General features: G+C 39.6%; 1 protein-coding gene across 1 annotated transcript in view; it reads right to left on the bottom strand.

The window, feature by feature from the left end:
• Nucleotides 1-22,641, bottom strand: part of LOC101532167 (maltase-glucoamylase) — a 108,410-nt gene that overhangs the window by 67,661 nt on the left and 18,108 nt on the right. The window contains exons 13-32 of the mRNA XM_058681251.1: nt 21,514-21,627; nt 20,473-20,557; nt 19,122-19,239; nt 17,458-17,629; nt 16,191-16,307; nt 15,513-15,667; nt 14,345-14,429; nt 12,948-13,004; nt 12,308-12,432; nt 11,700-11,788; nt 10,120-10,169; nt 9,606-9,773; nt 6,584-6,736; nt 6,075-6,275; nt 4,666-4,820; nt 4,413-4,581; nt 4,046-4,142; nt 3,091-3,203; nt 1,587-1,712; nt 151-279 (exon numbers count right to left, since the gene is read on the bottom strand). Coding sequence (XP_058537234.1) covers nt 151-279; nt 1,587-1,712; nt 3,091-3,203; nt 4,046-4,142; nt 4,413-4,581; nt 4,666-4,820; nt 6,075-6,275; nt 6,584-6,736; nt 9,606-9,773; nt 10,120-10,169; nt 11,700-11,788; nt 12,308-12,432; nt 12,948-13,004; nt 14,345-14,429; nt 15,513-15,667; nt 16,191-16,307; nt 17,458-17,629; nt 19,122-19,239; nt 20,473-20,557; nt 21,514-21,627 — 2,478 coding nt within the window. The remainder of the gene's footprint in view (nt 1-150; nt 280-1,586; nt 1,713-3,090; nt 3,204-4,045; nt 4,143-4,412; nt 4,582-4,665; nt 4,821-6,074; nt 6,276-6,583; nt 6,737-9,605; nt 9,774-10,119; nt 10,170-11,699; nt 11,789-12,307; nt 12,433-12,947; nt 13,005-14,344; nt 14,430-15,512; nt 15,668-16,190; nt 16,308-17,457; nt 17,630-19,121; nt 19,240-20,472; nt 20,558-21,513; nt 21,628-22,641) is intronic.

A 22,641-nucleotide genomic window follows, 5' to 3' on the forward strand; every position in this document is an offset into this window, starting at 1 on the left:
GTGGAGCACTTTTAACATTCAGGAAATGCACCTTCCTAGTTGCACTTCAGTTTCTCTGCTCACATCAGGAAGGCAAAGACATGACAGGCCTTCTCCACCAAAGCCCACTCAGCCTCCCAAACACCCTCACACAGCACTGGGAGCACTCACCAGGATGAGGATGAACCGCATCCCCTCAGCATGCATGCGATCAATCAGAGCAGGAAGCCCAGCAAAGTTGGGGCTGAGGGTGAAGTCCAGCTGCCTCTCCATGTAGTCGATGTCTGAGTACTGCACATCCTGGGGAAGACAGAAGTAACCTGAGTTCCTGCTACCCATCCCAGTTCAGGCTCCACTGGGCAGCCCTTTACTACTCAACAGTGAATAAACACAGCTTCTTTTTCATTTTGTCACATCCAGTTTGTTACAGGTTAAAATTAGATCCTAGGAAATTCAACGATTTTTTTTTCTTTTTTTTTTTTTAAAGATTTATTCATTTATTACAGCCAGATATACACAGAGGAGGAGAGACAGAGAGGAAGATCCTCCATCCGATGATTCACTCCCCAAGCGAGCCGCAACGGGCCGGTGCGCGCCGATCCAACGCCAGGAACCAGGCACCTCCTCCGGGTCTCCCACAGGGCGCAGGATCCCAATGCATTGGGCCACCCTCAACTGCCCTCCCAGGCCACAAGCAGGGAGCTGGATGGGAAGTGGAGCTGCCGGGACCAGAACCAGCGCCCACATGGGATCCCGGGGCGTTCAAGGCGAGGACTTTAGCCGCCAGGCCACGCCGCCGGGCCCCAACGATTTTTTTTTCAAACATTCAGTTCTAAAAAATTTCGAAAAGAATATGGGTGGTGAATCTATTGGAAATCAAAAAATTCACAATACATTTGCAGCATCCAATACAAGGAATAATCAGACATAGCTTTCTTATGTATGAAATGTGCTATTCATTCCATTAGAGCAAAAAGCAAAAACCATAGCAATGGTAAGTTGAATGAAATTAGTGTGCAAGCGGCCCATCAGAGGAAGTCTCTGATTCCTAAAGGATAGAGTTTGTTTCCACCTCATTTCCTCTGGAAACCAGATATGTAATTTGTACATTCAACAAGTGATTAACTCTAAACTGAGGGAAACTCAGCTGCAATACAAGCAAAGGACTGAGGCCATCCTTGGAGCTGCACATATGTATGCAACACCATGACTAAAACTGAATTAATGTTTCTTTAATTAAGCATAGCTAGTACTTACAAGACCTTTACCTTGTATGGAAGGAAGCAATTTTCTACAAAATGTTTTGAAGTTGTATAAATGAAGTGGAAGGAAGCATAGTGTAGCAGAAAGAGTGTTGGAGCCAGCCCTGTCTCCTCCTACTTTAGAAATTCACTGGAAGTCTTTTAGCTCCTACTCTATAAGTTGTGGTCAGGAACTTCCAATCCCATTACTTCACTGCATTGGCATGCGGCACAGTGTTACATTGACTGAGCAGTTTTATACCTTAATGTACCTTGTAAAAAAAATCTTACAAAGGAATCCAGATATAGAGATGACTGGGTTATGTGTAAGGTCCCAGAACCAGGTAACCAGGACTGAGAACGTACATAGGGTATCCGGGCAGCCACCATGTCTTCATACAAGTTGGCAATCTCAGTGTCATTCTCGTATCCATAGCGACACAGCTGGAACCCCAAGGACCAGTAAGGTACCATCACAGGCCGACCAATCACCTACAAAGTAGACAGCAAATGTGAGTTTTCACAAAACAGAAGCTTGATTAGCATCCTACCAAAAATAATAAACAAATGTCCAGTGCTCCAAAATACACAAAAGCACGGTCAAATCCAGAGAGAAACTGAGAAAATGCAGAGCCACTGAAACCCCTTGGAGCAGGAACTCCATGTGAGATGTGGACCCCTGTTTATAAACTATGGAAAATCTGGTTGTGCTCTGATTTCCAGACATGGTCTGCTCACTTCTAAGATCAAGCAGCAAAATGACTAGCTTAGCATACAGGCTCCAGACCTTGCTGGCAAGGGTTTACTAACTTCTTCACACATTGGTTTCTTACTTGTAAATGGAATCTAATAATAGCATCCACTCGTAGTGACTTTGTGAGGACTGAATAATTTAATAGGAAATTATCTCCACAAACATATGGAAGATGAAATTAAATGATAAGCCTGAAATACTGCATTTTATTTTTTTAAAAAATACATGCATAGGAACAAAAACTTGATGGAGAATGCATTTTAGAAAATAATATGCATGAATTTCAATTTTTCTGCAGCAAAATGAATTTATCTTTTAGTTCCATTTTCTTTTATTCTCTACATGTTCCCTAGTATATGTACAGTTCTTAATTATTTGGAAACAGAAAAATGATAGTAAATGATTATTATAAATGTATACTGCTGCTAAAACAATTGTCAATGTAATCACTGCCTTCCCCTAGCAATACCATCATTACCATCACTATCATATACACCATCATCATCATCATGCTTAGCATCACCCCCTCACTGCTTGCACCACTACCACCACCCCCACAGTCATTGGCAGGACCCCACAACTTCCACCACCATCACCATCATTGCCATGTTCAACCCTTCTACCACAACCATCAATACTACCATCACCACAATCACCACTAGCATCATCACCAGTTCCCAAACCATTTCCACCAGCACTGCCATCCATCTGCCATCATTACTATTCAACATCACTAACTACCACTGCCATCACATCCCAACCACCATTACCACCACTCTCCCCTCTGCTACCACTATCAACACACTTCCACTATTTCCACTGCCATTACTGTCGTATTCATGCTCACAACCCTATCATCATTACTATCACCACCAAAAATTCTCCATCACTATCATGATTAACATCACTGCCTTCAGGACATCATCGTTAACTTCTACTATCTCTCTTCCCTGAAATACTTAGACAGCCTTTGAGTTTAAAGGTTTTTATCACATATTTATTTCTCTTTATTCAGTAATCAGCTTTTCTCTCAGAAAGAACAATAATTCAACTTACTCACCTGAGACTCATGCAACCAAATATAGAAACTTGACAACCAGTTGAAATTCCTCCTACCTCAGTGTACTGCTGAGTGACTAGCTCTGGAGTTGGGCCCAGGAACACATAAAAGTCCAGGATTCCCCCTGTGGTCCTGTAGGTCAAGGCAGGCATGGGCTGGAATGTCACATCTGAAAACACAGGAAAATGCAAATGACTTGCAAAATTTCAGAGTTATCAGCACAGAAACCCTTCTCCCTCTTCCTGGGATCTCGATATTTTCGAGAACTAAGAGCTATAACTACACAAAATTGAAGCTGTCACACCAAATTCCCAGGGTCAAATCCATGGATTTCAGCCATTGGTATACATTATTAATGTTTTAAATATTCTATCATTCTGGTCTTCTAAAATTATTATGATTTTTATTTATGACCAGCTTTGTACAAAAAAGTTTAAAAAAACCAGCATTCAGAATCACTGTGTACGTTTCTGTCAGGTTCCTCCAATGGTAACTTCTTAGGTAACTATTGCGTATAGTCAAACCCAAGAAAATTACACTGATGAAGTACGATTAAGTCAGGAATGGACCTTATTTACATCAGCATTTATATAAATATCTTTATTCCATGCCCTGAGGTTTCCATCCCTATACCTCACAAACAATTTTTGCAAACCCTCGTACCTAAATAAGTGCTCTGATGTCAGGCTTGTTTTGTAATTCACATTTGATACCTTTTATTAGTAATTCACATTTGATAGCCTGGCTCTCCCTATTGATCTGCACAATATTTGAATATTTGAAACTCAATTGCTATACTTGTCCTTACATACCTTTTGTCAAAATGAGAGTTAGATGACGTGATATCACTAATTGGACTGAATCAAGTAGGAAATTTAAACAGAAAAAGACACATCACTGCCCATAAGCGGATATTTTTTAACTGAATGTAGTTAGTTGAAATAGTTTTAAATGTATTGTAGAACTGATGGTTCACAAAAAAAATACAGAGAGCCACTGGCATGGCCTTACCCATGGCATTGCTGTTCAGCAGGAGCACTCCATGGGCACTGCCATCCTCCTCCAGGGCCATGTAGTAGGGGTGGACACCATAGGAATTCAACTTGTACTAACAGGCATGAAAAAGAGGTGGCAGGTGGTTAAAAAGCACTGTGTCTGAGAAAGAAACACAAGCAAATTTTGATTCCATAGAAGATTCCACCCTTCTTTGTCACTCATTTAAGCACAGAGGAAACAAAGAGCCTGAGAAATGCCCCTCCCACGATCTAAAAGCAGGATGTGAGGGGATAGGCTGAGACTAGAAGGGCAAAGCACAGAGCATACACACTCAGAGTGAAGAGAGAGGCAGAGACACAGAACCCAAACACTCTGCCCTTACCCCCGGGGGCTGGTCTCGGGCAAACATCCCCCAAGTGTGCCAGTTCAGGTCTCTGCGAAACGATGTGTGCTCTGTCTCCCCAAAGCCATACAGGTACGTGGAGGGAAGGCGGGTGGAGATGCGGATGAACATGTCGTTGAACGTGAAGCCCAGCACCTGCGAGTCCCAACTACAACACCAAAAGCAACATTTGGAAAAGAACATGGACCCTGCATGGGCCTCAGGCAGCTGCCTTTTCACGGCCAACACTCACATGACGGTGCCCGTGCTCTTCCTCTGGATCACAACCCCAAACGGGTTCTCCTTAATGACGACTTCATAGAGCTGATTCTCAGGGGTGCTCGATGGGGCCGCAGGCAGATTCAGAGGGACGGGGACTTCATATCTGCTGTTGTTGGGATCATAAATCTAGGCCAGAGGAAACAGACGTTAGGCAAGGATGCAGACCGGGGAGAATAACATTAAATGTTCCATCACATCAAGAGTGATTATACTTAATAATATTGTTCTGTGTAAATCCAAAGAGATGGAAGGGAAAATTTTAAATGTTTTCATCACTGAGAAATAGTACATATGAGATGATGGATAAGTTGATACCCTTGACTATCAATACACAATATATAAGTGTAGCAATGCTTTAGTGCAACAGCTCATTAAAAGTGTACAATTAAATACTTTCAGTGCCACAAGAGTCACGCACTGGCATCTATTCTTACAAGATGGTTTTTTGATTCCTGTTTTCACCACTCTTGTGATGTGTTTCTATTTCTCTAGCATATCTGTTAACTTCACATTGATAAAAACTTACAGTTTTCACCCCGATGTGAACTGTGCTCACTGGTTCTGTAACTTAGAGGATATATAACGGAAGTGTAGCAGGGACTGATATGTTCAGATACGGAGACAAAGTGATGTATGTCTCTATGCATACATGCCAAAGATGGACTCCTAGTGAAAGAATTGAATACATCCCAATAGTAAGATGATGGACTCCCTGACAGTATTCATGCCTACATTGTCTGGAAACACTTCAGTAACAGTGTGATGGACTTGTGACTGTTCATGAAGGACGTTCACTGTAAACTAGAGGCCAAATCAATGCTGGGGGTTGGGGGACGGTAGGATCTTGGTGAAGGACACAGGCAACCCCAGAATCTATAGAACTACATCATAACATAAAATAAAATATATTTTTTAAAGTGTACAATTATTATTTTATTTCCTTTACTCTCTCAGCAAACACTTGTGTCTGTCATGCTCCATGGTACATTTCAGAAGCACTGATGTGCTTGGTTTAAGTCACTCATTGCTTCTTTCTGCCTCATCACTACCTGTATTGCCACCATCCAATGATAAATATGTTCACTCTCCATGGCTTCAACTATGCTTGATCCAAGCCCAATTGCTCATTAAGCATAATGAGATTTCTAACTTTCCTTTCCATAGTCACCACTGCTTACCCATTCATTGTCCTTACAGTAATTAGGACAAATATTACTGTTCGAAAATGACCTTCGAATTACTCTTAGGATCAAGATAAGGAACCAGTCTTTTGCCATATGGCTTAACCCAGAAGAGCAAAATTATTTTAGGATCCTGTAACATTGAATACTAATGGAACTGAAAAGGGCCTGGGTTGCCTGATGCAGACACTGGGCTTACCTTAAACTGCAGCATTTCATTCTTGTGGTAGGTCACTTGCAGACGGAGGGGGTTCACTGGTGTGGAGGGGAAGGCATTGGTGTAAAGAGAAGCCTTTAATGTGATGTCAGCAGACGCTCCATTGGAGTTATACTGAATGTTGCTGACAGAATATAGATCATCAACGAAGTAGCAGTAAGGGACTCCAGGAATACTGGATTCCTAAAACATAGATCAATGTCATAAGTCTTCAAATTCCCAAACCAAAAGGTCAAGAGAGTTAATGTATAGGGAGAGAAGGTCTATGCATCATTCATTTGCTTAAAAAACCCTACAGTAAAGCCATTCATTTAAATCTCAGTTTCTAAGGAAAAGATTTATAAAATATGTGGTCTCCCCCCCCCATTGTCATTTACTCTTCACATCTAAACCTGGTTCCCCTGTAGGACTTTTCTATGGATTTAAAATGATTGCATAGGTGTTTCATGTAGGTAAAGAGGGGAAGGTCTTATGTTACAACTACCAGTTACCTCCCAGACACAGCCTCGGGCAATGCAGTTTTCTGCAGTCACATCATGCTCATCGGGATAGCAGTCAATTTTTTCTTCATCCCTTGTTGTCAAAGCCCACTCCACTGTGTAGGTTTCTCCCAGGACAAGATCAATGTCTGTGATAACAGCAACCTATAGCAATGGGAATGGTACAAGGACATTCACCCATAGGGCAAAAGTCTTTTTAAATATTGAACTGCATATCAGACTAATTCTCCAGTACCCAAGGAACACACAATTGTAGCTGATATGAACAGCTGTAGGCATGGTAGAGGGAAAGATTCAGTGGCACAAATCTCCCAAACTTCAGAACGTGGTAAATTAGCTGGTGGGCAGAGTTAGATTAAAATATACCAGGTGTGGATATCCCTATTTTTTTCCTTCACTAACTGCTCTTTCTGCTTTTACTTTGCCAGAAAGGCTCTCTCCTGCGGGTCCCAAGTAGAACTTGGAGGCCTGCGACCTTCTCCTCCCAAGCAGTGTTCTGCCTCTGTCTGGAAATGGTGGGGAAAGCACAGAAATGAGAATCGCATGGCATGGGCTGTTAGCCCCATTTTCTGTGGCAGATTATTTCCATTCTTCAGGTCTTCAGTTTAATAAATCTTACAATTGATGAGATGACAAAAGCCATGACTTTTCCTTCCACTTTTAACATCCAGTCTTTTATTTCTTCAAGTCCAGAAACTCAGAACCTGAAACTTGTTCCCAAATCTCACCAGTTTGAACACCTAACAGTCTTCTAATACGCTATTCTGTCTTGCAGTTTTCTCTTCTGTAAATAGCACTTGCCACAGGTAAAGTTCTCCCTTGTCTTGGACAATTAAATCACATTCTAAGTATGATCCTTCTCTCAGTAGCCCAATCTATATCATCCTGCACACCTATTTCCTTCTAATCTCTAACCACAACACCAAATGTCACACAAAGACACAACCTGGATTCAAGCCTCAAAGAGATTATTTGAGAGGAAATGAAGTTTAGGCTCATTTGGTGCCTAAGATCCTTCAAAATATGACTACAAATTTCCTGTTCTGAGTTCCTGACAAAAGTGAATAGTATCTATGCAAGCTATGGAACATTCACAGAATGTTCATGAAAGGCCATTTTAGATCTGTTGGATATAGTAAACCTGACAGCTCAACTTGGAAATCTTTCCAGTATTCCTAGCCCTTCTAGGAAAATTATCCCATTTGTAGAAAACATTGCTGGTGGGCCCAGCATAATGACTCAGTGGCTAAATCCTCGCCTTGCAACTGCCGAGATCCTATATGGATACCAGTTCATGTCCCAGCTGACCCACTTCCCATCCAGCTCCCTGCTTGTGGCCTGGGAAAGCAGTAGAGGATGGTCCAAAGCCTTGGGACCCTGCACCCGTGTGGGAGACCCAGGGGAAGCTCCTGGATCCTGGATTTGGAAAGGCTCAGCTCCGGACATTGTGCCTGCTTGGGGAGTGAACCAACAGATGGAAGATCTTTCTCTCCATCTCTCCTCCTCTGTGTAAATCTGCCTTTCCAATAGAATTTCCTGGTCACCTGCCGTCATATAGTATGTTCCTTTCTTGCTCACTATTTCACTTTATAAACCTCAACTTGCAATCAAAAGTTCATTTTTTTTATCAAAGCTCATTAAGAGGTAAGTTCAAGTCCATTGAATACTGCTAGCCCGTGGTTTTCTTATTGACTAATGGCCTGGCAGTGGTGTGGTGACTGAAGCTAAACAGTCAATTTGAGTCCCAACAAATGAAACACACACACACACACACACACACACACACACACAAGAGCTCTATGGGACTGAATCAATGTTAACAACTTTCAACTCCTAAACTTGTCATTATAGGAAGGATGGGAAAGTCCCAGTTTACTTTAACTTACCATTTCAAATTTGCTGTCTCCTATAGCTGATGAATCCCTGAATGCTATAGTATAATCTAAGGCACAGCTCTTGTCCTAAAGTTTTGCTCAACTCTTATCTTTAGCTTTGAGTAGGCAAAGCACAAGTTACCACTTCCTATATGTGGGTTTGAGTTCCTTGCCTCCTACACTATCCTTTCATATACATATATAGTCTCCCTATTCCTACTTTAAAACAATAACAATGTTTTATGTCAATTGATTTATCTGAAGATCATCTACTGAACTTGTTTTCCCATATAAATCCTTTAAATATCTTATAATTTTTCCATATACATAATGATCTATGTACTACTGTGTTTGTAACTATTCATATATATGCATTCTTGACATGTGTTATCAGGAGAGAGTATCAAATATCATCAGTATGTCATCACAGTCAGATAAAATTGACATATTTTTCTCAAAATTAGAAGGTTACTCACAAATATATGGGCCCAGTTGAATTGAATTACTGGGGTGCCTGCAGTGAGGATTATGAGGGAAAGTTCTTCATAAAAAATAACTGATTAGTTCAAGGTGTCAAGTCTCTTGATAACCAGCAAAATGTATTTCATTTCACCTAGTCAAAAGTTACCCATGTGATGGCATTCTCAAATTCCTTTCCTGAGAGTATTTTTTTAAATGTTTATATTGCAGCAAAAGTCATATGTCTCACATCTCAGTGCATTTTTTAAGCAATTCAAAATGTAATTCATGGTATCTCTACCCTCAACCTTTATTTTGCCAGCATCAGTCAGGGTATTTCAGATCCACTTCCCCTCTAATCCTGTTCCCCAATTTCCCCATTCCTCTGTGTCCACAATTTCTGTTTCTTCAATGTAAGAAACAGCAGAACATGGAATGGTAGAGAAGTTGCTCTAGTTTAAGGACGATCCCACCTTGTTCCCATTCCTTAGCAGCAGCTCCCTTATCATGGTAGTTCTACCACCCCTCACCTATTTTCCTTCCCAGAGCCCTCATCTCTACATGCAGCACTCAGAGTATGTGCTGGTCCTTCAGAAACTCATGCAACTTTGGCAAGCAGGAATGCCATGATACTACAAATAATTTTTTATAAACTATATCAACAAGATGGATTTTTTTACCTTCAAGTCATAATCATAAGTGACATTAGGGGAACTCTGAGTCAGGACACCATTGTGTCTCACTGTAACGCTATTGATGTTCTGGGTCCCAAGGATTTTGATTTCTTTAAATGATAAATTGTTGGGGTCCCTGTAGCCTGACTGTAAAATCGTCACATCCAAGCGGTTCTGTAAAAACAATTAGACAGTTAGGGACAAAAATACACCTGCCACACACAGCTTCTCAGGTCACACAATACTGAATACTCCCCTCTGCTCTGAGCATTCCTAACTTTTTCTACTGATGTGTGCTTAAACAGTAGAACTTACTTTAATCACCATCTGAGGCATATATAAACTTTTTCTCATTATATATATATTCTCATTTTATATATATATATATATATATATATATATATATATATATATATATATTCTCATTAAAAATTCTAGCTGTTTGAATTTATACTATAAGTACATATGTAAGAATGATCAGAGAAAACCTATACTCAGGATCCATAAAATAATTACTTACTTGAGTGACAGAAAATTCACACAAGAGATAAGCATTATTGGCCACAGTATCTGAAAGTAAGAAAAAAGCAAATCAAACTGTCTCCTGCTCTTCCTGGATCAAAGCTGGCTTTGGGGCCATTTGAGTGGAACCAAGACATGAAAGATCATTCATTCTCTCCTCTCTCTCTCTCATTCAAATAAGTATGTAAATAAACATTTAGAAAACAACAAAATAAAACTCATTGTCAAGACCTATGACAAGGAGTTTTTCCTTGGCTTCTTCTAAGAGATTTAATGTTTTAACCCTTACATGTAAGTGTTTAATTTGTTTTTCATAATAGCCAAAGTGCAAAAACAATGTTTCTATCAATAATCATTGAATAAAGAAATTTTTAGATGAATAAAATATTATTCAGCCATAAAGCAAATGAAATGTTATTTTTGACAATCTTGAATCTGAATGGCATACTAAAAAAAATAAGCCAAACACAGAAAGACACATATGGTATAATAAAAAAAAATTCTATTCATAGGAGGGTTGGTCATCACCTGGGGGTGAAGAAAATGGGGAGATAATGATCAAATGGCACATACTTTTAGGTATAAAATGAGCAAATTCAGGGGTTTTCTTGTTCATTAATTTGCACAGTAATTTGATTCTGGTAATTGTTATGTTTATTTACACATGCCAAACATATACATATATCAACCATGTATATGTATATTATATGTGTGTACCAAACACATATACGTATATGTGTATTAAACATATAAATATCAAACCTACAATATCTATATTATATTTCTAGAATATATCCAATTTATAGCTAGAATATATCCAATTATATAGGTAAAATATATCCATTTGTAAGACTAGAATATATCCAATCAAAAATATCCAGTCTTTTCTACTAATTAAATACTATTCATTTAATGAAATCCAATTGAAAGTGTTTTTTTCAAACATCTTGAAAATGGTAAAATCAGAGACAGAATCCCCAGGATGGAATCATTGTTTCTATGTCTGCATCCTGCTGTAACCCAAGTTCCCTCAAGGCATGCACCTCAAGCTTCTACACTAGAGTCCCGAAGAACTGTTGACAGATTGGAGCCAGAAAGCAATGTGCTGGAACATATTGCTAGAAATAAACACGTTAGAATAACATCTTCTCACTGCCTCATTGGCATGGGTACATTTTTCATGTCATCAAAATCTACTTATAACTATTTTGGAGATAAGATGGCTACACATTTGATTACAGAAATATTCTTGTTATTAGCTTCCAGGTATCCACTGACAACAAAATAAGAGTACATAAGTACACGTGTAGGGTGTGTGTGTGTGAGAGAGAGAGAGAGACAGAGACAGAGACAGAGAGACAGAGAGAAGAGACTAATGGAAACAATTCTAGGCAAAACAAACAACAAAAATTTTCCTTCTATTTACAGTTCACCACTGCCCCCAAATGGTGCGAACTGAGACAAAATTCTTCTTTGAAGCACTTCTGTTGTAGTGTCTGGTATGACTTCTCCCATATTTATGCAGGTGCATAAATCAAAAATGCAGGATTGGAAACAGTGTATTATCTCCGTGCTCACCTTGGGTGTCTCCATCATCCCAGAACAGTTCACCTTTCGCTTCTTTGTTCTCATCCAGGGCGATGATGAGCCCAAGCGCATTTAGTCGACTGTGACATAAGAGACAAAGACTGAGACCTCAAGGAATTTTTCCAAATGAACATGGGATATCTCCACTGATTATCAAACGGTACCAGCTATTAGCAACAGATGGCTCTGCTTTTCTTTAGTCACAACAACACCAGTAGGCACATCTTTGATGTCAACATGTTATAGGAGACACAAATATCCTACACATTAGCAATAAACTCTATGTAGGAGGCAAAAAATGTAAGCACCAAAATTATTGTACGTACTACAATTTAATCTGCTTCTACAACTGTTGTCGGGGGGGGGGAATCTCTATGCCTACAAAACTATATCATGGAAAATAATGACAATAAAATGTGTTTTTTAAAAGGAGGGTTAGGGAGAACCCAGGACTGTTTGATTACGATTTGTGCGCACTCACACACGCACACACACACACACACAAACCAGCACACTTCCTCCCACACTTCTGTCCTGGAATATACTCTAGCCAGCACAGCAGTAGCCAGCTCCCTCTTAAAGGACATCCCTGGCCATACCTGGTTGTAGTGGTTGTATCGGGCTGCTGTGTGGGGAAGATGTAGCCTCCTCGAAGGTGAAGTCCAATTTTGTCTCCGGGAAGTTCCATCACAACTCTTTCCTTCCTCCAACTCACTTGAGCCCCCTGAAGCACACAATAAATCACATTGGCCTAATAGCACAAGCAGCCTTAACTGACAACCCATGCACCAACTTGTCTGCAGCTACCTACCTGCTCCACTTAGCTAAATTACCAAACCAAGCAAAATAAGGGAAAGCACAACTAAGAATGTTTTGCCATCGGGTAGGGGTGTGGAAAAGAACTGATGCCAAGTTCAGACTGATATACATGAGAAGATCATCCTAAACAAGTCATCTGAAACCTGATCAAATTCTAATCACCCTTCAGACCCTACAATATTTACTCTACAGACAATATTTGAGTCCTTATCTTACTGCTGATAATCTGGGTGTCTTTTCAAATTTTATGGTGACTATTGTTAAAAGGCTTAAGTTTACTTCCCAAGGGCTCTGCTGGGAAATAATAGAAAATGTTACAAAAACTTCAGGGTGCCTAGACGAACACTTGTCTCTCTAGGGAAATATCTTGTCCATGTACCTCCAGCGAGAGTCTAAAAGAGTTGAAGTCCAAGTACTTACAGTTTCATAGTCATACCAGACAGCATCAGGTACATATGCCACCACATTCTCTGCACCCTGAGATTAAAAATATATATACATATATTGTGCTTCATAACTCAGCTTCTCAGCAAAGTAAAATGATTTTTAAATTTTTCTTAGAAAACTTCTTTTTGATATAAGTATGCTGCTTTTTAATTTATTTCCAATTATGTTTATTGACAAAATGAGGGTAATTGTGCAGTGAGCTGGATTAGTGTTCAGCGCACAGAGATCTGGCACATGGAGAGTGCTCAAGAAATGATTGCTTTTAGTTCAACAAAAGAAGAAAATTCTAGCAAGCATTTCCTCACCCCACATCCGGCTCCTTTGAAGATCATGCATTTTAGGTGCATGGGGCAATGCCAACCCAGTAGGCAAGAGGAAGACATTGTCATTGAGGAAAGTGTAATTTTAGTTTTGTTTCATGGCTCTTTTTTTGTTTTGTTTTGATTTTGTTGTTGTTGCTGTTTAGAGGCAGAGCAAGTAAAAGAAGAAATTACAGAAAGAGAGGGAACTCCCAATGGTGGTTTATTTCCCAAGTAACCTAAACAGGTGAAATTGGCCCTGGGCTGAAGGCTGGAGAACACAACTGCATGATGCGCCACAAGTTTCTCCAGGATCTTCATCAGCCAAAGTCAGACTCAGGAGCCAGAGGCAGTTATCAAACCTCGCTGTTCAGACTGCAGGCATCCCTGTCTCACCCAGCATCCTAATGGCTAAACTAATGCCTGCCCCCTCTCGGGGAACTTATTAAGCATATGCAGAAGGCAGAAAAGACCTGTCCTTTTTATTAAATCATGCCTTTCTACTACCTTTGCTCTAATACAAATTTAGATGCTATAAACTGGCAATGTAGGGGGAAGTCCTAACTGATTACATACTAGATGCAATAATAATGAAACATGCATTGTGGGAACTTTTCCAGGCTCTTACAAATTATCTCCTTGAAGCTTCTCAACAGTCCCAAAAGAAAGGTATTCCTATGATCCCTCCTTCACAGATGCTAGACCAGCCCAATGCTTGACCCCAGATCACACAGCAGGGGAGATACAGCCGCATCTCCCTAAGTCAGACTGACTTTAATGCTGGGTCACTACTGCATTCTGCCTCTGCACCAGGGAACAGGGGATGAACTGCTATGAGCAGCTGACCACACAGCATTATGTCACCCATAGGCACGTCTACATCAGTTGGGAGCTCAGTCAAAAGAAAATGACTTTTAGAGAACATGCACAATCCTTACATAACCATTGCCATTGCCCCAAATCACAGCATGCTCTTCTCAAGGTCAATTCAGCCACAGATGTTAGAAACAAGTCTAGAATAAAGCAAGGCATAGAAGTGAGGTCACTCGTATGGTTCTGTGGAATACTTGCCTCTTCCAGAACGGGAGTGATGAGAAGGCCTGGGCCCCACAAAAACTGTTGGTACACATCCCAAGTGTTGTTGTCACCATAAAACCTGTAGACCAGAGAGGCAGCTTGCTGAGATGCAGGTCCAGACTTGGAAGCTCTCTCCACAATCTGCTCCCACGTGCTCTGCACTCCAATATTCTATGACACTCTCTCACCACCTGCTTGGCAGCCCCACAGAAAAATCCATTTTCCCCTGCCCTTACATCTTCCTATTCTTCCCCCTGCATGGACAGAAATCCATATTCCAGTATCAATGGAGGTAGTTTCTAAACTGAAACTCTATTTGCCATTATTTAGTTTTGAAAAATGTAAAATAACTAACAAATTTTAGAACTTTAGCCAACTATCATGAAGGAACTGAATCTTAAATAGAGATATTCAGAATTCAAAGTTGTATTTTTTTTCTCTTTTATGACATCTGTGTTAAAGGGAAATTGTAAAAGACAGGAAAACCTATCCCAAGGAATGAATATGTAATTGAACAGATCTGAGGACACTTCAAAAAAAATCTATGGAAAATTAGATTAAAAGGTAAGTTTATTTTGATGCAAATACTTTAAAACACATGAAGCGCATTTTCCATGGACTTTTTGAAGACCCCTGGTATGTGCTTACAGCCTACCATGCCACACACAAAGGGAAATAAGTGTATTTAACAAGGAGAGTCTCTTACATACCCTGCTTCCAAGTTAAATTGATTAGAAATTAGAATTCTAGAATTCTACAGCTCCTTTATACTATTTTTATTGAATGGTAAGCTTATTCCTGGACCAATTCCTTTAAAGTCCAGGAAATTAAGAGTGAAAGAATTTAAATGATTTGTCTAAGATATAGGATTATTTAAGGGTAGAATAAAATCATATGCGTCCCATGATTTTAATCTAATCCACTACCCTAAAGGGAACAGAACATAACACTTGATATCTACATATTAATATATATGCCTAATGTATCCCTAGATGATATCTAGGCAGAAAATATAAATATACACATATCTGCACGTATGAATAATTATAAATATATACATATATATATATATATGAATGTTTAATTTTGCCCTAATATTTGAGGATACAGTCAATGTCACCCAGTTGCACTGGCAGACTTCCTTTGGGTCACGTGAGCTTACTCGTGTAGAAGGGGCCTGGCCACCGTGTCACCCCGGCTATGCGCACGGTAAAAGAGGGTGTACAGGTAAGGCAGCAGAGTATAGCGGATGTTAAGGTAGTGCCGGGAAGAATTCAGCAGCAGGGAGTCAGCTCCAAAGAAGGCAGGATCCTGTTCCTGGGAAGAAAAAGAGTTTGCCATTGTGGATTGACTTCAGGATAGCAGGGGCTCCTGAGGAATTCCACAAGGAAGGATTTCCTTCCAGAGTGACCTGGGTCTTTGGTTGCAAACTTTGCCTCTGCCTAGCACAGCTGGGCAAGGAGGGACCTCTTCATCAATAAATATCCGTTTTTACCTTGCAGCTCACTCCGCCCCATTCCCTCTTCAGGACTACCATTTAAATAGCTTTGAAGTTTTCCTTCATTGGCTTCTAGTTCAAAAATGAACAGTATGTACAAAAAGTGCAGAGGTTCAGTAGAAACTCTCAGACTTGCATCTCCCCCGCCACACACTAAGGCAACATTGAATAAAAGGCTAATGCTGCGGGGTATCTCCATTTCACAGCGTTAGTCCCATTTGACTGCATCTATTACAAACACCTGGAAGAGACTGGCTCTGCAGATTTCTTGGCGAGGATTCAGATAGATCCAGTGCTAATGAGTGCCAGATTTATTTTGCTTTGATTTTCTGGGTGCCTTACCTGGTAGCCTTGGCCATTGTGATTCCTAGAAAATGGATAAAATGCTCCCAGCTGCATCCACCTCCTACAGAGCTCCTCAGAGGCATCCTGGTAATAGCCACAGATGTCAGGCCCCACCTGCAAGGACAAGACAGCATGCAGGCTGCACCGCCATGGCCCTCCTTTGCTGCCTACAGGGTCCTGCTTCTGCACTTCCGCACTAAAGCCCCTTAAAGAGAAAGCTGACCTCGTAGGGTCCAGGTTGGGCTATATATCCGCTGTCTCCACTTCTTACTGCTGGAAGATTTCAAATAACCCTCGATGCCTGTTTCCTCACTTAAAGGAGAATTCATCTGCCACGCAGGGTTTTAGTAAATGAGAAGAGTATGAAATAGTTTTTGAATAAATAGTAGCTAATAACATTGCTAATACTATTTTGACTGCCTCATCAGAATCATTCTAACGTAGCAGAACTTTGATCACGTCACCCATCTGCTCAAAACTTTGCAGGATCTCCTCGCTGTTTGTCTGATTAGCCCTTTGAAGCTAGCTCCAAACCCACTTCTTTGCATGCCTTCTTATTCTGATCTTACATACTATAAGTCACATTCAATACTCCCCATGCTGCTTAAGTTCATGTCTGTTTCTCAAATTCCCTTCCGCATTCTCAGGAGATGTACCTGCTCCCCAAAGTTAAACTCAAGCAACTTCTTTCTCATTCAGACATTTTTAATACTTATGTATGTATTTAAAATTTATTTAGAAGGAAGAGTAACAGAGAGAGAGACAGGGGAAGATCTTCACTCCATTCATTGACTGCCCAAATGGTCTCAATGGCTGAATAAACCCAGAACTATAAGTCTGGAACTCCATCCAGGTCACCCATGTTGGTATCCTGGGCCCAGGCATTTGGCTCATCTTTTTCTACTTTGAGGCACATTATCAGGGAGTTGGATGAGAAGAGGAACAGCAAGGATGTCAACCAGCAGCCACATGGCATTCAAGTATTGCAATGGTGGTATAATCCACTTCACCAAAAGGCCAGGCCCAAAATTTATCTTTTAATTCTACTTATCTATGAATTTTCTGAGGTACCCTCCTATTTCAGAGAATATCAAGATTTTATTTTCTTTGTTTTCAAAAATCCATACAATAAAAAATGTCACAGTATCGAGGCATTATATAAGTAGTCCAGGCAGGTAAGAGGGGAGAACCTCATGACTTGAGAACATTCCAGAATGAGGCTTTCGGGATATGGAGATTCATTGAGATTGAAATAAAGACTCACCATTGGGATACCAAAAAGGTTGAACTCTAGCACACCAGGGATGGACCATCGAAGATCATTCCAGGAGGCTGTATTGTCTCCCAACCAATGACCTGCAAACTTGCCAGATCCCGCAAAGGTAGAACGGGTTACAACAAAGCTTCTCTTGTTAGGGAAGACAGTCTTGACAGCCCTACAGCAGGAGAATCAGGGAGACAAAGAGAGGTCTCAGCTTGTCTCAGCCCAGGTAACAAAGCCACACCACCATGATATGAAAAAAAGGTAGCCCATTCTTTCTTCTAGTTCCTGCTACTAGAGTTTGAGTTGCTGTTAGGAGCAGGCTGTGCCACAAAGCAGGTGCACATTTTGATGTGTTTTGTGTACATGATTAACCTAATAATTGCCAAGAATCTCAGAAGCAGTCTTGATCATTACAAATAAAATAAGCCAAACCCAGAAGAGCAAATATCACATATTTTCTGTCACTTATAGAAGCGAATGGAGTATGTGGATGTCATATCATTGGGTGTTTAGTTGCAAATACTGCTTCATTGAATCCTACCACGCATATGACAATGCACTCTCCTTTCCCAACATTATGACCATGGTCACGGATTCCTTACACTACTAGTTTCTCTATTTCCAAGACAAATTGTATATATGAGTGTATAATGAATGTCTGCATTTGATGTGAGAATGGCAAAATGTTTTTAAAAATAATGTAAAATAAAAAATAATGTAAAATATATAAACAGCCTGGAAAAGTTTAACAACTTAAAGAATACATGTTTTACAAAACAAAGGTAAATTTTAACTTTACATAGATGTAAACACTTTGGTCTTTCGTGTGATGAGACTCCAAATGTGTACAGAAATAGTCTTAAAAATAGACTTCATGGTTAAACTCTTGTAATGTTCAATAATAAAATTTAAATTATGTATATATATTATATATCTCCATCACTACATATTTTTCTTCTGTATTGTAAATTAGAAGTCTATATTTGTACATACATTTTAAAACATGTTACCAAATTTTCAACAATTTTCAAAACGGCTAAAATTAGATTCATTACTCTGGTCATCAGTGAGTGTGTTTTAGGTCATATTTCTTACCATCACTTTTAGAAGTAGAAGAAATTCTCAATACCTTTTCTTCATTACTATTTGAGTCAACACCCAAAGGTTGACAGAGCACTGTAATGGGTGCTGAGCCAATATATGAAACCTCAGAGCAGAAAGACACCTGCAAGTCACATATCCCTCAGTGGTAGTCTACACAGTGTGTCCCAGAAGGGAGCATCCATGAGCTTTGAAATCACAAAAAAAGTGCTTACATTTGCCCTTTTTTTTTCATTTATTAGACATTTTGACTCTGTACAAGTTTCTTAACTCCTCTTTTTCTCTTGTACCTTTCCTTTGATTCTTTCACTCCTTCATTTTTTAATTTCATGTATACCACAAATATTTACAGGATTTCTTCTGCATATGTCAGTTTCTTCATTCATTCCATGATGCTGACCCTACTTAGCTTACAGAATTTTTTGAATATTCTTACATACTTCTAAATATTTTATGTAAATCATATATATATCTATATATATATAGATATATATATATATAACCCAGCATATAGCAGATCAAAAGCCTGATGATGTGTAAGCCCATAGCAGTGATAGCCTTACTCTGCTGTGGCAATTGTCATGGAGTAGCCGTACAGACTGTGGACATCATACTGCTTGCCCCAGTGTTGCACTGCATCCATGCAGAGAGTCATGGAGAACAGGCGCCCATCCAGGATGCCTGAAACAAGAGGGATTCGTCAGTGGGAGTCTACGTGTCCATTTCCTGATCCTTGACTGTGGTCCACAGCTGAAAAGGTGGCTTCCTTGGATGGGCATTTACAAAAACAATCATGCTGCTTCCCTGCTAACAGAAAGGGCAGATTCTCCAATATATAAACAAATTGTGGTTTCCCAGACACATGTTCTCACCTGGGATCTCATGGGGCTATAGGCAAGCAGGCATTTGGAAACAGGAAAAACCAACTAGAATTGAGACTCAATGTGCACTCTTCAAACCGAGCTAAGTGGTCCAAGAACAGAAATACTGGATCAAAGTACAAATTAATCCCTGACTCCTTTTATCTCTTTATTATGTGTGATAAAGAATTACTTCCAATCTCTACTTGATCCACCTATTCTCTGCTCCTATTGCCCTATTTTGTTCAGATTCAAACTACATTTGGCCCTAAATATTGCAATAGCTTTTTCGCGACTAGTTTAGTTTTGATTATCCTCTAACCAGCTGTATATCGATGCCAGGTTATTATTTCCAAAACCATTCGACTATCATAGCTTCCTCTTCCTAAAACAGACACAGTTTTCACCTCCAAAACATTGAAATGCGCACTATTTTGTCTCCCATTCAAACCCCTCCGCATTTGATTCTGACCTATTCCTGTTGTCTTCACAAGATGTTCTAATCCTAGCAGTTTTACTCCTTTCTCAATAATGATAATAAGCTGTCCTGGAGTCTCTAGTTTTCCTTGAACTTCAGACAGTGTTGTGATTCCAAGGCACACTCTGAGATGAACTTGTTCAAAGTTCAGTAGCAACATATACGCTGATTTGCCAGGCTTCCTTTCCAGCTTCCTTTTCATCCAGTGGTTCGTGTCTAGTTTCAACACTTCACCTGACTTACCCCTGAAGACCAGCCCTGCTTCTCTGGTCCTCTGAACATCCTTGTCCTGTGGTGTCACACCTTTGTGAGTGACATGAATTATCACTAGCATTCGACTTCTATACCGTATGTTTCCTGTAGTGTCCCTCTAGACATGTTTGTAGCCTAGACAGAAGGACTAGACTAAATGAATGCCTTTATAATGAAAGTATGCTTTTTTCATTTTATGTCCTACTTTTATTTTATATTATCCTCAGTTTTCTTCCCCTGTGTACCCATAAGCACAAACTCCTCTGACCTATTATATAAATTTAAATTATTAACGCCTTGATCAAGCTGACCACCAGGACTTACTTGGAATGAAAGGGGGATAATTCAGGTTATTTGTGGAACATCCTGAAACTGAACCGGCAACGAAATTGGCCACCTCATTCATATCCTACAAAACAAAGGGAACCAACTTTTAAAAAAATAGTATCTTATTGTACATCGTATTGATCTTACCTCTTTTTTGAATGGGAAATGATTCAGAGAAAATAATCTAGAGTTTTTAAATGGTGTACTTAAACACATGGAATGAAACAGATATTTCTGTCTTCTCTAACCATTGAAGGTTTCATGGAAAAGAATTTATTCCCTAAGATTCGTGTATGTCAATAATCACTAAAAACAAATGAGATTCAAACATAAGTGAAAAAAATTCAACTTGTAAAGTATGACTTATATCAAATCATAAATTGCCCATATTTATGAATATAATTAAGACTACATGAGCATATAAATACATATTCATACGATGATGGAACGGAAATGCATACATGAGCCCACAGCTATGGAAAATAAAAGATCTGAAAGGATGCACACCAAAAGATTGTTGGTGGATATATTTTGGTGCGGTCATCTGATAGGATGTTTGTTTTCATCTTTTCATCACCTATTTATTTTTAATTCCTTATCATTCTCTTGTAAATAGAAATCTTTCAGCTTCAGAAATCCCTACAATTTGCTGAATGTCAGTGTTATTGCTGCTTAGCTCTGATCTGTTCATTCAAGATGTCCAAGACAGCTCTAAAATAGCAACTGAAAAATGCATGTGCTTTGTCACAGGGCAAGGGCTGTGTGACTTGCTCTGAGTTTACCTCATTCATTTGTAACAGCAGAAACCAAACTCGAGAAAAACTTGTCTGAGTTTCCTTCCACTCTAACATTCTGATCTGATCGTAACCCATGTGTTCTGTGAAGCGATTTGGATGGTGATATAGGCAATACTGAGAATGACTTATATTTGCTTTCTTCTCGTCTTTCTATGCTCCATGCATATTTTGTACATGCAGATGCAAATATAAATACACGCAATCTGAATATTCATCATCAGATAAAGTGTTAGGAACTCACAATCCAGATTCCATCAAATTTCACTTGATTGTAGAAAAGCTCAAATTCATTTGCCCACCAAACAGCACAGCTTGGGTTAGTGTAATCGGGAAACACAGTTGTTCCAGGCCAGACCTGTAGGGTAAAAATCATAGCATGTATAACAGGAATTAAAATAGTATAAAATAGTATAAACTACATGAAAATAATATAAAGTAAATTAATTCACTTAAAAAATTGTTAACAGCATCATGGAAGCCAAGGTGTCCAGGCACAGGCCCCTTCCAGTCAGGAAGGTAATTCACTCAGACTATTCAGAATAAATGTTAAATAAACAGTCAGGGACCCAGCATGGTAGCCTAGTGACTAAAGTCCTTGCTTTGCATATGCCAGAATCTCATATGGGCACTGGTTCATGTCCTGGCTGCTCTATTTCCCTTCCAGCTCCCTGCTTACAGCCTGGGAAAGCAGTCGAGGAAGGCCCAAAGCCTTGGGATCCTACATCCATGTGGGAGACAAAAAGAAGCTCCTGGCTCCTTGGCTTCAGATCGGCTCAGCTCCCAGCCATTGTGGCCACTGAAGGAGTGAACTAGCAGATGGAAGATCTTTGTCTCTCCTTTCTCTGTAAATCTGCCTTTCCAATAAAAATAAATACACAAATCTTAAAAATAAAAATAAAAAATAAACAGTCACCCAAGGAAAATTTTACTTTAAAAAGCAAGTGATTTAGTGCTCAATGAGCAATGCCTCCCTCATTAGTCCCTGTCGGTGGCTCTCTCTTTCCTCTATCTTTCTCTACCCCAGTTCTAGCATGGTAAATGGGGTAGAGTACTATGTCAACTTCAACTTCTATCATAGTAACCTATTTTAATTGACTTTTGAAAATTCTATTAGCAAAAATTATAAATATGTATAAGGTGTGATATATGCAACTGACATGTTTTAATCAAATGAGGGTAATTAGTGCTTCCTTTTCTTTAATATTCCATTATTATTAGAGCCCTGAAGTTCTTAATTTTCTCAGAAAATACAGAATAGGTTAATGTGAAGCAGACACTGAATTATACTGTGTAACACTAGGTACCTACTCCTTCTAACTAACTGCAAGTTGATGTCTTTCTCCAACCTTCCTCATTCCCTACCATCTTC

The sequence above is a fragment of the Ochotona princeps genome, chromosome 25, assembly GCF_030435755.1.
Source record: "Ochotona princeps isolate mOchPri1 chromosome 25, mOchPri1.hap1, whole genome shotgun sequence".
Taxonomy (NCBI): domain Eukaryota; kingdom Metazoa; phylum Chordata; class Mammalia; order Lagomorpha; family Ochotonidae; genus Ochotona; species Ochotona princeps.